This window comes from Triturus cristatus, chromosome 10, assembly GCF_964204655.1.
Source record: "Triturus cristatus chromosome 10, aTriCri1.1, whole genome shotgun sequence".
In the NCBI taxonomy this organism is placed as follows: domain Eukaryota; kingdom Metazoa; phylum Chordata; class Amphibia; order Caudata; family Salamandridae; genus Triturus; species Triturus cristatus.
In genome coordinates this window covers 60,849,826-60,867,952 of record NC_140593.1, presented here as the reverse complement: position 1 = coordinate 60,867,952, position 18,127 = coordinate 60,849,826, and the positions used below count along the sequence as shown (strand labels likewise).

The 18,127-nt window shown below is 44.9% G+C and overlaps 1 protein-coding gene across 1 annotated transcript in view; it reads left to right on the top strand.

The window, feature by feature from the left end:
* Positions 1 to 18,127, top strand: part of LOC146788832 (vomeronasal type-2 receptor 26-like) — a 529,710-nt gene that overhangs the window by 491,577 nt on the left and 20,006 nt on the right. Inside the window, exon 4 of the mRNA XM_085630977.1 lies at positions 3,282 to 3,405. Within this exon, the coding sequence (XP_085487103.1) occupies positions 3,282 to 3,405 (124 nt within the window). The remainder of the gene's footprint in view (positions 1 to 3,281; positions 3,406 to 18,127) is intronic.

The following is an 18,127-nucleotide window of genomic DNA, read 5'->3' as shown; positions in this document are numbered from 1 at the left end:
TCTCTCCCTGGATCCCTCACACTGATGTAATCACATGTGTCCCACATCTCTTCCTCCAAGTATCGCTCACACTGATGCACTCCCATGTATTATGCATCTCTTTCTCCCTGGATCCCTCACACTGATGTAATCACATGTGCCCCACATCTCTTCCTCCAAGTATCGCTCACACTGATGCACTCCCATGTATTATGCATCTCTCTCTCTCTGGATCCCTCACACTGATGTAATCACATGTTCCCCACATCTCTTCCTCCAAGTATCGCTCACACTGATGCACTCCCATGTATTATGCATCTCTCTCTCTCTCTGGATCCCTCACACTGATGTAATCACATGTGCCCCACATCTCTTCCTCCAAGTATCGCTCACACTGATGCACTCCCATGTATTATGCATCTCTCTCTCTCTGGATCCCTCACACTGATGTAATCACATGTGCCCCACATCTCTTCCTCCAAGTATCGCTCACACTGATGCACTCCCATGTATTATGCATCTCTCTCTCCCTGGATCCCTCACACTGATGTCATCACATGTGCCCCACATCTCTTCCTCCAAGTATCGCTCACACTGATGCACTCCCATGTATTATGCATCTCTCTCTCCCTGGATCCCTCACACTGATGTAATCACATGTTCCCCACATCTCTTCCTCCAAGGATCGCTCACACTGATGCACTCCCATGTATTATGCATCTCTCTCTCCCTGGATCCCTCACACTGATGTAATCACATGTGCCCCACATCTCTTCCTCCAAGTATCGCTCACACTGATGCACTCCCATGTATTATGCATCTCTCTCTCCCTGGATCCCTCACACTGATGTCATCACATGTGCCCCACATCTCTTCCTCCAAGTATCGCTCACACTGATGCACTCCCATGTATTATGCATCTCTCTCTCCCTGGATCCCTCACACTGATGTCATCACATGTGCCCCACATCTCTTCCTCCAAGTATCGCTCACACTGATGCACTCCCATGTATTATGCATCTCTCTCTCCCTGGATCCCTCACACTGATGTAATCACATGTGCCCCACATCTCTTCCTCCAAGTATCGCTTACACTGATGCACTCACATGTTCTCCGCATCTCTCTTTCTCTCTGGATCCCTCACACTGATGCAGTCGCAAGTTCCCCGCATCTCTTCCTCCAAGTATCGCTCACACTGATGCACTCCCATGTATTATGCATCTCTCTCTCCCTGGATCCCTCACACTGATGTAATCACATGTGCCCCACATCTCTTCCTCCAAGTATCGCTCACACTGATGCACTCCCATGTATTATGCATCTCTCTCTCCCTGGATCCCTCACACTGATGTCATCACATGTGCCCCACATCTCTTCCTCCAAGTATTGCTCACACTGATGCACTCCCATGTATTATGCATCTCTCTCTCCCTGGATCCCTCACACTGATGTCATCACATGTGCCCCACATCTCTTCCTCCAAGTATCGCTCACACTGATGCACTCCCATGTATTATGCATCTCTCTCTCTCTGGATCCCTCACACTGATGTAATTACATGTGCCCCACATCTTTTCCTCCAAGTATCGCTCACACTGATGCACTCCCATGTATTATGCATCTCTCTCTCTCTGGATCCCTCACACTGATGTAATCACATGTGCCCCACATCTCTTCCTCCAAGTATCGCTCACACTGATGCACTCCCATGTATTATGCATCTCTCTCTCTCTGGATCCCTCACACTGATGTAATCACATGTGCCCCACATCTCTTCCTCCAAGTATCGCTCACACTGATGCACTCCCATGTATTATGCATCTCTCTCTCTCTGGATCCCTCACACTGATGTAATCACATGTTCCCCACATCTCTTCCTCCAAGTATCGCTCACACTGATGCACTCCCATGTATTATGCATCTCTCTCTCCCTGGATCCCTCACACTGATGTAATCACATGTGCCCCACATCTCTTCCTCCAAGTATCGCTCACACTGATGCACTCCCATGTATTATGCATCTCTCTCTCTCTGGATCCCTCACACTGATGTAATTACATGTGCCCCACATCTTTTCCTCCAAGTATCGCTTACACTGACGCACTCACATGTTCTCCGCATCTCTCTTTCTCTCTGGATCCCTCACACTGATGCAGTCGCAAGTTCCCCGCATCTGTTCCTCCAAGTATCGCTCACACTGGTACATTCACATGTGCCCCTAATCTTTCACTCCCTGTAACCCTCACACTGATGCTATCACATATGCACCACATCTTTTCCTCCAAGTATTGCTCACACTGATGCCCCTCATCTTTCACTCCCTGGATCCCTCACACTGATGCTATCACATATGCCTGCATCTCTCACTCCCTGGATCCTGGCACTGATGCTCTCACATGTGCGCCACATCTCTCACTCCCTGGATCCCTCGCACTGATGCTATCACTTGTGCCCCACATCTCTCACTCCCTGGATCCTCGCACTGATGTAATCACATGTGCCCCACATCTCTTCCTCCAAGTATCGCTCACACTGATGCACTCCCATGTATTATGCATCTCTCTCTCTCTGGATCCCTCACACTGATGTAATCACATGTTCCCCACATCTCTTCCTCCAAGTATCGCTCACACTGATGCACTCCCATGTATTATGCATCTCTCTCTCCCTGGATCCCTCACACTGATGTAATCACATGTGCCCCACATCTCTTCCTCCAAGTATCGCTCACACTGATGCACTCCCATGTATTATGCATCTCTCTCTCTCTGGATCCCTCACACTGATGTAATTACATGTGCCCCACATCTTTTCCTCCAAGTATCGCTCACACTGATGCACTCCCATGTATTATGCATCTCTCTCTCCCTGGATCCCTCACACTGATGTAATCACATGTGCCCCACATCTTTTCCTCCAAGTATCGCTTACACTGACGCACTCACATGTTCTCCGCATCTCTCTTTCTCTCTGGATCCCTCACACTGATGCAGTCGCAAGTTCCCCGCATCTGTTCCTCCAAGTATCGCTCACACTGGTACATTCACATGTGCCCCTCATCTCTCACTCCCTGGATCCCTCACACTGATGCAATCACATGTGCCCCACATCTCTTCCTTCAAGTATCGATCACATTGATGCTATGACATCTGCCCTTTATCTCATCCTCCGCTTATCTCTCATATGAGTATATAGATACAATTTGTCTCTCAATCTGCTGCTTGTGTGATAATGCCACATCTGACGTTTGCCTCTTCCCAAGTCTTTTTCTCACACATGCCCTTCTTCGCCTCCTCTCCAGGTCCCTCGCTCTGTGTGCAGTGAGAGCTGTCCTCCTGGGTACAGGAAGGTCCCTCTGGAGGGCCAGCCCATCTGCTGCTACCACTGTGCCCTCTGCTCAGAAGGAGAGATTACCAACAAGAGTGGTAGGTGATAAAACACTGCATGCCAACCAATGGTCCTTTCCAAAGACCCAGAGGAGAAGACTTGCACATGTAAATTACTCACAAGTGTAAGTTACCTTTGTGAATCGCCTCCTTAGTTTGTATTCATTTAGTTTACATATATCCCCTGTGGCCAGAACATGGAAATAAAATTATTTGAACAGAATTATACCATTATTTTAGGATCTGCCAAAGCCAGCATTAGTCCATTGTCATCAATTAAAGTGCACTTCAATCTCTTTCTCTCTCTCCCTTTTGCTCCCTCTCCCTACCTACTCCCACCCAAAGCTGGCTTTCGGGTAGTGTGACTGACGTCATCGCGCCAGGTCCAAGTTCAAGAGTGCACCCCCTGCATGGCAGGCTGAACCGATATAGGAGCCGCCTGCAGAGATCTTTTGCATGCATGGAATTTTTCAGGTATAATTGCAATGGCATGATACCTCTGGAGGTTAAAGCACTACAGGGAGAGATCTGCTATTTAGCTAGTCACAGTTTTGACTCATGAAATAGTAGCTTGGAGTGTTAATATTCCTGCTGCCAATCACAACGTATAATATTCCAGCTGCAAATCATGTGTGAAATGCAGCACACAGATTAGTATTTTCTGGAGATAGCTTAGTGGGTATATCTTTGGTTGCAGAAATCCTTTTCTTATCTGGAGTTCATAAGTAACAATTCTTCTAATATAGAACATTATGCAATGAAGTTGCATCAGAATGCTGCATGCAAATAGAAAGGCAACATTTCAGAACCTTATTGTTTACTCCCCTCAATCTTTCGTCATTCTAAGGTTGGGAAAGAGGACTCTTTCAGGTAGCAATACCATTTTAATAACAATCATTGTGTTATGATTATGGGCGGATTTACTAAGAGTTTGTTCCTGGTTTGCATCAGAAAAGTGGTGCAAACCTGGTGCAAAGTATTATTTTGAGACTTACTTTCCAGTGCAGATCCTGAATTGAGTTGGACAGTAGCCCTCAGTAGCATAAAGTAGCACTATGAGCTAGTTTACGCCATGGAGGCTTACCATGCGTGGTACATGGATGTTCCCATGCACTCATCCATGGATGTTGACACTAATCCCTATCTACTAACTTTAATAGAAAGGGATAGGCATCAAACAATTATGCATCCTCAGGGCAGGCGTAAAGTTGGAGAAAGTATTTCCAAATTTGCAGGTGTGCTGCACCATACATTACACATACAAAGAGAACACTTCATCAAACATTGAATTTTATACTGGGAGGATACACTTTCAATATAAATCTTTAACTTGACATAATTTAATCACCCTCACCCTATGGTGTAAGGGTGTAATTGGCGCAAGGCAGCCTAAGGTACGCCAGCACTAGAGGACAGAGCAACATCATCATGTCTTAATACATAACTGGTTACTGCTCATGATAATAAAAGGTTTTTAGCAAATTTGTTAAGGAAAGGTTCAAACATTCACCCCCAAAGGAGTAAGCCCATTGGTATTCACAAACTGCACTTCTGTGGGTACCACAGCCAAAAAGGTCATGAAGCAGCTGTAAATGCATTCCAGCTAGACCTGGAGTAAGCCCAGCATCACAAACGGACAACCACTGACACTCCAACAACCCCCATCCAAATTTACAGAGACAGTCCTTTATAATACCACTATATAGCGAATAATGTTAAAATAAAATAATGTGTTTAGAATTTGAAAACATGTGTATAACTGTAATTTAATGTTAAAGAAATAATGTATTATTTTAAAATAAACATTGGTTTTTTATTAAATAGTTTAACAAACCTTTAAGTTTAAGAATAAACAAAACTTAAATTATTTAAAGATAATTTAATTTAAAATAATTCTATAGAATAATTTTGGTATGATTACTACGTAATAAATAAATATGGACATGTTATTTAAGAAGGAATTTTCTAAAAGAAATAAAAAAGAAATTAATTTAAATGTAATATATTCAAAGTATCAAATATTTAATTCAAAACAAAGTTTATTTTGCTGTATTCGTTTTTTTAATTTTTTCTACTGTTAAAGTACATATATAAAATTAATTTACATTAATATGTAACAGAAATATTTGTGTAATTTATTTTAAAGTTTAATAAACTTTCAAAAATTCTTCAATACTTTACAATTAGGAGATCTCCGCCCAGTGGCAATGGCTTTGTTTCAAAAGTTACTAACAGTATCATTACACTCTTAGGCTGAGGCTCTACCTCCTGGTTTAAGGGAGATGGGACAAGTAAGTCCACACTAAGGGGCCTATGATTATGTCGGTCGGAGTTTCCTCTGAATGACACCGTGGCAGAAACTGGACCGACTGACCTCCGGTTGGCAGCCCTGACTGCCTAATTAGGATGCAACCACACATGGTGTAGTTGATTACCCACATTTCCCTATGGGAGCCTCTGTTACAGTCGTAAACAGGCCATAGTCAATGCTCCCATAGGGAAATGTGAGGTTGTGTTAATCCCTGTACCTTGTGGCAGGCACCTCAACGTGCCTGCCACAAGGTGCAGGTATTAACAGGGGGTCACCACAGGTGCCCCCTCGGCCAACGACCAGAGGCCGCAAGGGAAAGGGGGCCCTCAAACATGCTTTCCAACAGGGTTTCCATGTCTGAAAGGCCAGCATGAAAACCCTGCCGGAAACCATGCATCGTAACTCAGACGGCGCAAATGGCCGTCCATATTGATTACGGGCCGGTTCCACCTGGCCGGCGGCCTCCTTGAGTCTGTCAGAAGCCAGCCGGAATGACCGGCTGGTTTAAATTCTGACTGCCTGTATCGTAATTAGCCAGTCGGAATTAAAAATGAGGATGACCTAGGGTTGGAGGCTTTACGCCCTACATCGTAATCAGCCCCTATGTAGCATATTTACACTCAGAAATGGCGAATATCCAAAGCTATTAAATTTACTGCACACTGCAAGTCTACATTTAAACAGTTAGATTTGTATATTTGCCTTGTAAATAGTGAGCATAAATTCACTCTTATACTTTTGTGAGAATTTCATACTTTTGGGTACAATTTTCAAGTGTAATAAATATACATTTTTTAAATAAAATAAAATAAAATAAAAAACACAACCTAGCTATTTTATTTCTAATTACTATTAAACAAATTTAATTAAAACTTGCGTTTAATTATTGTAAATTACATTTTAATTTTAAATATATTTTTTACTATGGTAAACATTAATAGCTAAACTAATAATATATGCAGATATTATTGTGTGCACTTTTTAAGACACACAAACACACACACATAATTAACTAACAGTAAGTGATGTCACTGGACTAACTACTAACTTTGGGTTCCAGAGCAGCCTGCTGCCTAGTGTATGGTGCTTTAATGACTTGGTAGGGGTGATGAGTGCTATACAAATGCATTTTTTTACAGAGTTTTATATAGCATGAAGTTGACCCAAAGGTATCCGGTATCGGAGCGCTTTACACAAGCACCAGTTTCATTACATGAGGACACATTCATTTTTGCTAGGCACAGGGCGATTAAGTGATATTTGCCCAGAATCACAGTCCTTGCCAAGACTCGAACCCAGTTCCTCAGATTTGAGGCCGACCTCCCTAGCCCTTAGGCCAACTCCTCTCCCCAAGGCCAACTCCTCTCCCCAAGGCCAATTCCTCTCCCCAAGGCCAACTCCTCTCCCCAAGGCCAATTCCTCTCCCCAAGGCCAATTCCTCTCCCCAATTTTTCATTAGAATGATTTAAAAGTCAAAATAATGTAATTATTTAAAAAATATTTCCTTTGGGCTGTTAAATTAAGTTCCTACACCCACTATTTTCTATGGGAGTGTGTTTCAGAACCTGTGACTGGCCTTGTATGGTGCTGAACTTCCTCCAAGGCGTGGCTGGTGTATATTTGCTGCTGTTTTGTCACCCTTAATGCCATAATAACTTCAGAAATGCCATTTGTCAATAAAAATGGTCTTATTCTTGTGTGGGTGTGTTATGTATTAGAGTGTCCCTTCATGAGCACTTCCTTACCTGTTCCTAAATCCCTCCTTGCCCCTACCTAAACTCCGCCCATTTACCTGTACATAGTCCGCATTTTCCTGCCACTGTACAGGATTGTGCACACTCAGGGCACAGATTTCAATTTCTGCAGCACAGTACAGCACCTTGCATAGTGAGAGCACAAATCTCCATTTCTGCAGCACAGTACAGAACCATGCATACTCAGGGCACAGATAACCAATTTGCAGGTGCATAGTTTCGAGGGAAGAGAGGATTATTAGGGTATGACACTCCCTCAAATAAATTATTTATTGGCATGGTAGTTGGCCCTAGGGGGGCTCTGAGTGGGTCTGCAGTGATTGTGTCAGTTTTTCTTGTCATGGTTGTTTCACTAAAAGGTTACATTTTTCCTTTATTACTTTGCTGCCCTTCCGATTCGCCTTCCCATGCCCCTCCTCAGTGAGATGGATAGTCTGCTAGTTCTACTCATTTGAAGAACAGAGTTCCATCATACAGTCCTGAATAAACTGTTTTTCCCCAGATGAAGGGGGACTCACAGTACGGCATATGGAGCTCTATAACTTTGCAGGGCAACTCAAATGGGTGGCTCACTGGCTGGATAGATGCCTGGGATGAAACAGCAGAAGGATCGCCATTTGTACCCACTCGAGCCACCATTGTGGCCATGTTACTCACACTGCAAACTCAGCACAGTGTGGGGACTGAGGGTCCCTTATGATATACCCTCTGGTTTATATGGATCCTGGCTCTCCAATGCACTGGGAAAAAGATCCTCTACTTTTCCCTAACAACCCTACTTCATCTCCCTCATACAGGAGGTTGGACTAGACAACATGATTGGACGCAGAGGGGCATGATGATTATGGAGGACTGGTTTTTGAACAGGCAATTGTAGAGCTTTTCCTTTACTAATGGACAAGTTTTACTTTCCCCCACATTACTTTTTTTCTCTATGTGCAGTGGTGGCCACTATTTGTTGGCCATTGGGTTGGGGATGGACTTGAACCCCCCAAGCACAATTGCCCCAAAACTATTTTCACCACATCTGGCTGGGTATGAGCTATTATGCTTCTTTATTGGTCCCTATTCTCTCAAACCAAGGGTGACCATGTTCACCTTCAAGGCCAATGGGCCATGGACATGGGCAGACAAGGACTAGTCTAATGTTCTGGGTAACACTCATCACACGCCCTGCAATGCCTACTTTAAACTGATTCAATGTTGCTATCTCCTTAGGGTGTACTTAACCCAACGTGCATCAACAGGATGTTCCCAGGGGCCAAAGCGGTTTGCTCTAGATGCCAGCTAGGTGGTGAAGACTTTTATTGTATGTGCGGCACTGCTCGACCCTCACACCTTATTGGGAAGCAGTGCTATGCCTCATCAATGTTGCCACAAGCCAGAATCTCAATAGAACCAAGACTGTCTCTTTACTGAGATTGCTCCACACACCCCATTCCAATATCATCACCTTCAAATTTGCAAACTTAGCTCATGTCCTGGCCCGCTGATGCATATCCATGTTCTGTGAATCCCCTAACAATTCCTCCATACAGGGTTGGAGACGAGAATTGCCCAAATGGTCTGAATGTGAGAGAGCTTTAATGAAGCTGGAAGTACAGAAAGGTTGGCGTAATACAGACCACACGCAGGCTTGGAATATGATACTGAATGACTACCCTTTTGTAGCCAATGAAGGCCACCTACTCTCTGCTGCAGAAGAAGAATCCTCTTATGAGAAACGAGGCACCAATCTCTGCCAATTGTGTCGTTAACCACATATGCCACTTTCGATGACCATGATGAAAACTCACTGCACTCAACTCCTGGCACCCTCCGCACTCTATCCCCCCATACTGCAATGGTCCATCATATATATCAGTGTGGTATGAACCCCCCCAGTGGATAATTGGGCCCCTGTTTAAGGGGTTTGGTGTAGGGGAGGTAAGTAAGTCACCTTGCTGCGTTGCCTAATGCTAAAGTGAAAGGGCAGGATTGCACCGTATTTATTCAATACGGTGCATGCAGGCACCCTTGCACCATGGTGCAAGGGTGCCAGTTTTGTCGGCAGGATTCTTTTTGTGCAGGAAAGGGTACAGAAACAATCCTAAGAGGCGTTTTTCTATTTCTATGTGTGCTGCAGATTGTGGAAATAACTGGGAGACATTTCTCCTCGTTATGCCTCACCTCAGAAGGCAAAAGAATTTGGCTCTTTCCCAGGTTTCATGGTTTTGAAAATCTAGGGCAGCATCAAAATCCATCAGTGTTGCATAGGAAAACAAACCTTAAAGCCTATGGAAAGTCTCCAGAGTGCAGAGCAAAGAAACACAGCAATCTTGCCTTACTCCATATCTATGAGGTCATTCAAAGTCACGCATAGTGGCTTTGCATGACCTCATAGACATAGGTTTGTCATCTACGCCACTGGAGCATCACCAAAAGTTATGCTCTGGTGGCGCAGGGGTCTCGTAAATAAGCCCCATGGTTCTTAATATTTCACATTTGCTTTTTGGTTTGTTTGTTCTTCATTCCCCCGCTGTCCCCACATTAGTGCCTATTATACTCTAGGACTTAGATTCGTAGCTTGCCTGTGTGGGTTAGCACTATGGTTCAATTTTTCTGAATGTGAGCCAACCTTTTATTATATCTTACGTCGCTCCTTTATGTACACCATTTTGTGATCTGTGATCTCAGCTGGTCTTATTGAAATAAGAGTATGTGTTATAAGATATTGCCCTTGAATGTGATTGCACTCCGTATATTAAAATGTTAATAAAATATGTCTTGGAAAATATGGTGCAGTTCAGCAATGCAGTGCAGCAACTTTGCTTACACCACCCCTACCCACAAGGCAGGACACAACCTCGACCTTGTCTTCGCAGGAGACAACAACGTCCACTTCAGCCACGCCATGCAACCCATCTGGATGGTCCAATACTGCTTTCACTTCCACGTTGAAAATCCCACCATACACCCAAAAAATCAATATCCTTCACCTACCAAAAGCTAATTAATAATGCCCCTGATTCCCTTGTGCAGCTCCAGGAAAAATGGGTAGACGATTTGTCAGAATTGGATGATGAAGATTGGACAGAGGCGCTCGCGCCCCCCAAGAAAGTCGCAATCTGATCACGGCTTTAATTGGTGCAACTAAAAATTCTCCACAGAATATACTATTCAGGACCTGCCTTGGTCCGGATAGGATATAGGGAGGATTCCCGCTGTAGGAGAGACTGTGGCAGAGAAGGCACATTCCTACATATTCTGTGGGAGTGCGCCAACATAAGCATGTATTGGAAAGAGGTTATCAAATGTATGGAAGAAGTTCTGGGTCTGGAGCTAAACCAAGAGGCTAAACAGTGTCTGTTAAATGTGTGTGGACCAACAGATCTGAGCAGCAAGAAGAAAATTTGGGCAACCCTACAGCACATGGTAGCCAAGCGTAATATTGCTAGAATGTGGGGGGCAAAGGAGGCCCCTTGCCTAAGCTCATGCAAACAAGACATGGACTGGTGCATCTTTCGAGAAAAAGTAGTATATGTTTCCAGGGGATGTCCGAAAAAGTAGTCTAAAATATGGACTAAATGTAATGCTTATCATGGAAAGATCTGTACTCCTCCTTCTATCCTCCTCTCCTTGATGATCATTGTGAAGACTGAATTTGCACAACAATACATGGCATGTGTAACACCCACACTCACCAATGCAAAATGTATGCTCCAAACACATGCTGACCGAAACTTTGAAATGCTGTTCTTCAATAAAAAGATTTATATAAAAAAAGAAAACCCCATCACACCCAAACCGGCACCCCGCTCCAAAAAAGGAACTGGAGCAAGGTCACCGAGGAACACCTCAACTCCACCCTCAACCGCGATGCCCCCTCACCTCGACCGACACCAACTCCGTAGCCAAGGAACTTCACAGATGGATCACCTACTGCACAGATGATCTAGCCCCCCTCCACAACCCCAACAGATAGGGATCCAGGAAGGTCCCCTAGTTCACCACTGAGCTCCAAGAATCCAGATGCACCTGCAGACGTCTAGAGAAGAATTGGAGAAACAGCAAAACTTCGGAAGACCTCTCCATATACAAGAACACCATGTCAGAATACCACCAACTCATAAGATCCACCAAGAGGACCTTTATTCGAAACAAAATCCACACCAACACAAGCAACTTCAAGGAACTCTTCAACAACAACCAAGAACTGACTAAGAAACCCAGCGAAGCCACTGACGTCACATCCTCCCAGAACCTCTGCAACAAACTCGGCTCTTACTTCCACCTGAAAATAACACCCCTCTACGACAACCTCGACATACAGACACAAGACACCGAACCCACTCTGCCCCCAGCAACGAAAGTCAGCCTACCATCTCCTCCTGGACCCCAGTCACCACCAAAGACACTGCATCGACCATAAAAGGCATCCACCCAGGAGCCCCTATGGACCCCTGCCCTCCACACATCTTCCACCAAGCTGCCGCCGCCATTGCACCGGAGCTACGATGCACCATTAATGCCTCCTTCAAAGCCATCACATTCCCCGATGACTGGAAACTTGTGGAAGTCAAGCCCCTTCTCAAGAAGCCCTCAGCAAATCCTATGGACCTCAAGAACTATGACTCGTCACTCTCCCCCCCTTTGTAGCCAAAGTCACTGAAAAGATTGTCAACATCTAACTAATGAAATTCACCAAAGAAAACTCCATCCTCGATCCCTCCAAATCCAGATTCCGTAGCAACCACAGCACCGAGACCGCCCTACTCGCCGCTACAAACGACATCCGCATGTTCCTAGAGCAAAATCACACAGCGGTTCTGAACCTGCTAGACCTCTCTGCAGCCTTCGACACTATCTCCCACCGCACTCTCACCAGCACTCCACAACGCCGGCATACATGGGACTGCCCTCGACTGGCTCCACTCCTTCCTCACTTGGAGAACTCAAAGAATTAGACTTCCTCCCTTTCTCTCTGAACCCACACAGATCAGCTGTGGAGTACCCCAAGGATCATCGCTCAGCTCCGTGCTCTTCAACATCTACATGGCCCACCTTGCTGCTATCGTCAGACAGCATGGACTCAGCATAGTATCCTAAAATGACAACACACAGCTCATCCACTCCCTCACTAAGGACCCCCTCACCACCAGACTCAGCCTCCAGGAATGAAGGAAGGACGTCGCAACCAGGATGAGCAGCAGGTGCCTGAAGCTCAACTCAGAGAAGACAGAAGTCCTCATCCATGGACCCTCCTCTTCTTCATGGGACAACACCAGGTGGCTCACCGCCCTTGGCAGCCCTCCCACGGGCCACACCCGGAACCTAGGCATCATACTCGACTCCTCCCTCTCCATGACCCGACAGATCAATGCTATTGCCTCCACCTGCTTCAACATCCTCCACATCCTTCGCAAGACCTTCAAATGGATCACCCCAAATCAAGAAAGGCCGTCACCCACGGACTCATAACCAGCAGATTGGACTACAGAAACGCCCTCTACGCCGGGATCAACAAATCTCTGCTCCACAAGCTCCAGACCATACAGAACACAGCAGCTAGACTCGTCCTCAACGTCCCTTGACACGAACACATAATCCCTCACCTGCGAGACCTCCACTGGCTCCCCGTTGAGAAGAAAGCAATTTTCAATATACTCACTCACGCATACAAACAACTCCACAACACCGGACCCCAATAGCTCAATGAAAGAATCACCTTCCACATAGCCAAGAGAAACCTCCATTCATCGACCTCACCCTCACCGAAACCCCACCCATCTGCAGAGCCAGAACAGGTGGAAGAGCCTTCTCCTACATCGCAGAAAAGACCTGGAACGAGCTCCCGATCACCACCGGATGCGCACCCACACTGCACATCTTCAGGAAGACCCTCAAGACCAGGTTCCTTGACTGACCGGAGCTGCCCCCTCCCCCAGCACCTTGTGACCATCATAGGTGGGTAGCACACTTCAGAAATCATTCAGGGAAATGTGAAATGTGCTGCATTGCATCACTTTTTAAAAAAAATATGCTCCTTAGTCCCCAGTTTATCAAGAAGTAGCAAATCTTCACCCATAGATATACTCTTTAAATGGATCACATTTACTGCTTTTTAGAATTCAAAAACATTGGAAGCACTATGCCAGTCTTAGGTATCCAGGCATTCTACTGGCGATCAAACACCCAAAAAGTGTTGGGAGAAATGCAAGCAAATAGACTAACTACTGGCAATCCCTGGGGCAGCATTTCAAACCATTGCTTTTCACCCACTTTTAAGACAGAAGTTAAGATTTAGGATTTAGCACATAGAGCAAAGACAGATAGAGTAGCAGAGAACATTTCTGCCTTTACTCCGCCCATCTTAGAGATGTTCAAAAGCCTGATGGGCACCTCTATACATTCACAGGAACTGCCATCTTGGCAGTTCCTGAAGATGAAGGGAACATTTAACAGATGGCTCTGCCAGACATGAGGGCCAGCCGTCAAACAATTCCAAAGTTACATTTTTCTAAAACAAGCTCCCAAAATGTTTTTGCATTTAGTTTATTTTTATTTATTGAGGAATCAAAACAATAAATCATGAGATAAGCCAGTAGGTCATATAGTCAAGAACATTGAAGAATGTGAACAATATATCAAAATACAAAATAAAGATAAACATTCAATGAATAAGTCACCAAAAAGTCAATATACATAGTAATATTATAATAGAAAAGAAGAAATCTAGAAGTAAAATAAAAGTGAAGGAAAAAGAACTAAAAAGGTTATCAGGTACATGTTAAGACAAAATTATAACATGGTAAGTGATAACAAAATGTCTTAATTAAATTTGAGTGAAATATAACATGAAAACTCATAACATAGATGACATTAATCAAAAAAAGTAGTAAATCTTGGGAAGACATAGTAGCATTATTAATGGCACTATAAGAAAATTAACTGGTAGCTGGTTACCACAGTTTGTCTCATTTAAATGATAACTGTAAAGAGTCAGAATAAATCTGTGCAGTCTTTGGTTGTGACATGCTAAATTCCACCAACAGTTAACAGAAATATTTTCTTTGGATTTTCAGTTGGAAGTAATGACCTGTAAAGCAATTGCTATTAAGATGTCCACAAGTTTCCATAGCAATATGCTATACAACCAAATAGAGATTATCCCTCCCAAAAACAATGCTTCTAATGAAAAAGGTGAGGAAACAATGGTAGGAACTTCAAATTTTTGCCATACATGCGTTATAAATTCTGAAAAACAGGGCATAGAAAAACATATAGAAGTATGAACCAGCATGTGCATCACAAAGCCAAAAAGTATGTTGTTGAATGAGTTTAGTTTTAAGTAGAAAAACTAGAGTGTAAATAATTGTTTACAGAAAGAAAACAGACTTTGTGTTAAAATAGTGGAGCGATCCGTAGAATACACTTTGGCCCAGATTTTATTTCAGGTGGAAACTGTACAAGTACAATGCAACTTCAATTCCCACAATTCCCAAAAGGCTTTATTAAGAAACAGGTATGTCCATATTGGGTGGTCAGAGCAATATATATATGATAGCAGTTTCTGGGAGAAAATTCCAAGAAATAGGCCTATTCTGCACATGAGGAGCTACAAGGCTAGAAGAGGTGAGTGACCCTATTGCAGTGTGAAGGAGACCTTTAAGTTCATTATATTGTGTAAACATATTATTTGAGATATTGTATGTGCTGGATAGTTCTGAAAAAAAACCAATAGAGTTATTCTTTAATAATTGGTGAAATGGTAAAAATACGCTTATATGCCCACTTTTTCCACAATATGGTTTTTACTATTTTACTTATTCAACGTATTATACCAGATGAGACTGCTGGCAAACTTATCAAATGTTGATAACTTCAAATCCATAAATGGCTTTAATAGGTAAGAAGAGTGTGATACAGCAGACAGCAAGCAAAACCTGGGTGGATTAGACATAAGAATCATATTTCAGCGAGAAAAATTGAAAACCAAAGCCCACTCAAGATAGAACTATAACTTGCCAATGTAGCAATGTAGCAGACAAGATCCACTAAATTAATTTGTTTTTTTGAATTTCAAATACCCTGTGATAAGTGCAGAAATCCGGACATTTAACACTCCCAGACATCTCAGGATTTCTTAATTAATCTAGGGAAATTCTAGGCTTCTTACCACTCCAATAAACATAGATAATGTGCTATCTAAGGTAAGAAAAAATATTTAAAAAAATGTAACCAGCATCTTCATAGGAAAAAAGTTTACAATAGTGAGAACCATTATCTTGATTATGTTATTGCTACCCCACCAAGATAAAAATAAAGGAGACCTTTTTGTGTATGGTGACGGACTTTGCTATTTCGTCTGTCTTGATTTTAAGAGAATCAATAACAGAATTACAATATCATACTCCCAAGCATTCGATCTTAGTCATATTTGAGGATCAACCTGCTGGAACAAATGGCTCTTTCGTTCAATGTTTATTACAAGGCATAACCTCTGATTTATCTCCATTAAGTTTATAACCTGAGACCTCGGAGTTTTAGCTCTGTGAAGGAAGCTGGTATTGATAATTCTGGCTTTGACACAAACAAAAGAATACCATCTGCTTGAGCAGAACATTTACCTTCAAAGTCAGATAAACTCTCAAACTGTTTCATTTGAAAGAGAAATCTTTCTAATTCCAGATTATAGAATTAAGGAGACAGAGGACACACCAGTTCAGTACCCCTATTAAGGGATGTTGGACCCGGCCTCGTAACATGGCTCTACTGGTCCCCACTAGGGGTGGGCGGAATTTGCGGAATTAACCTTCGCAAATTATCGCGAGAATGATTAAAATTATCGCAAACAAGCAGAAATATCGCAAAGATGCGGAAGTTTTTTTCCGGCATGTTCGCGAGATTTTCTGCATGGTTGCGGGTCGCCAACTTACCCATGTGGTTGCTTGCGGGCGCGGCCATCTTGTTTTGAGTTGTTCTCGCGGTGCATGATCGCGAGAAGAAAGACGTGATCGCGCGACGCATGACGTCACTGCGGGCGCGAACTGTCGCGAGACAGCGCAAATGGCTAAAAACAATACAACATCTCATGGAGAACGCGACCGGATCAAGAAAACTTGTCGGCGAACGCAGGGATTCAGGTAAGGCGATCGCGCGCGCGCGAGAATGTATCATTTTACAGCGCGAGCAAGAAACAAATTATCGCCAAGCTGCGGAAACCGGAATTTTTGACATTTTCGCGCTCTCCGCGGAACGCAAAAATGTCAAATTATCGCAATTTCCGCGAACGGAACGAAATTATTGCCCAGGCCTAGTCCCCACACCACCTAACCTGGTGCCGGCAGCCCAATCCCCCCGGCCTAACCGATCCTTTCCACCAGAACACACGCACCCGACCCGGACATCCTCGTCCATGGCCTCTCTCCCTTCGGCTACCCCGGGTCCGCGTGCCCACTTCATGCACCAAGATGGCCGCCCGGCCCCAGCGCGACCCGGGCCTAGAGGCACCACTCCGGCTGGAGGACATCACGCTTCCAGGGGATGAGAGAGGGAGGAGCAGTTTCTATCGCACCTCTGAACTCCCCTGGGACGATGGGTTTCGATCGGCCCTCCGGCCTCCCTGAGGGCTGGCTCCACGCCTGCTGGGTGTCTGGGCCTCCTCCCCGACCCGGCCCTGAAAATATCACAAGACAATGGCAGGAAACCCCGACAAGCGACCCCCAGGTGACAAGACCCCTGCCTGCACAGACTCTGGACATCAAAGAGGGGTCGACCTATAACAAGGGGTGCTCTGGGGCTGTCCGGCAGATTCGACGCTGGAACAACAAGAGCCTGCTGACGCGGTCGCGGCTCCTGGAACTTGGAACCACCTGAGCCCTGCTGAGAGACTCGCGGCTCCCTGAAGATCGTAAGACCTCCGAACTTGTACCTGAGCCCTGCTGAGTGACTCGCGGCTCCCTGAAGATCGTAAGACCTCCGAACTTGTACCTGAGCCCTGCTGAGTGGCTCGCGGCTCCCTGAAGATCGTAAGACCTCCGAACTTGTACCTGAGCCCTGCTGAGTGACTCGCGGCTTCCACAGACTCCACCGGTCCCGCCGGACCCTACGACAACCAGCCTACCCCCCAGCTCGAGGATTGTGAGCTGTGCGCCGGGTACATCCTTGCCTTGAACCTTTTTGCCAGAGACTGTCCCGCTACCCCCTATCCCCTTCCGAGACTCATTGAGCCCGTGCTCTCCTTGTACATATTTGCAGTGCTAACCTATTTGATAAAGATTGGTTCCTAAGAACGCACGGTGTGGTGTTTCTGTGTCGTGTGGTGCCAGAAGTACGATCCTCGATACGAGATCCCTCCTCCTGAGGCGTCTCCCGCCAGTGCCCGGCTACGATACTTTGAGGGTGGGTCTCAGGGTAGTCAGGACCCCCTTTCCGGGCTCCTCTAAGGTCACCGTCTAACATTGGTGGCAAGCGACGGGATTCGGGCCCATCACCGAGAGATCGTACCGTGAACGACGGACGCACTACCAACAAAGATGGCAGAAGGAAACGCCATGATCCCCGCAGAAATCAACGCCAACAGGGTGTTCCAGGTGGAACAACTAGAAGAATACACACACAAAGAACTAAAGCAATTCTGCAAAGAACTTAGAATCGCTACCACCGGTCTCAACACCAAGGAGGATTTGCAGAAAGCACTGAAAGCCTGGGTGGA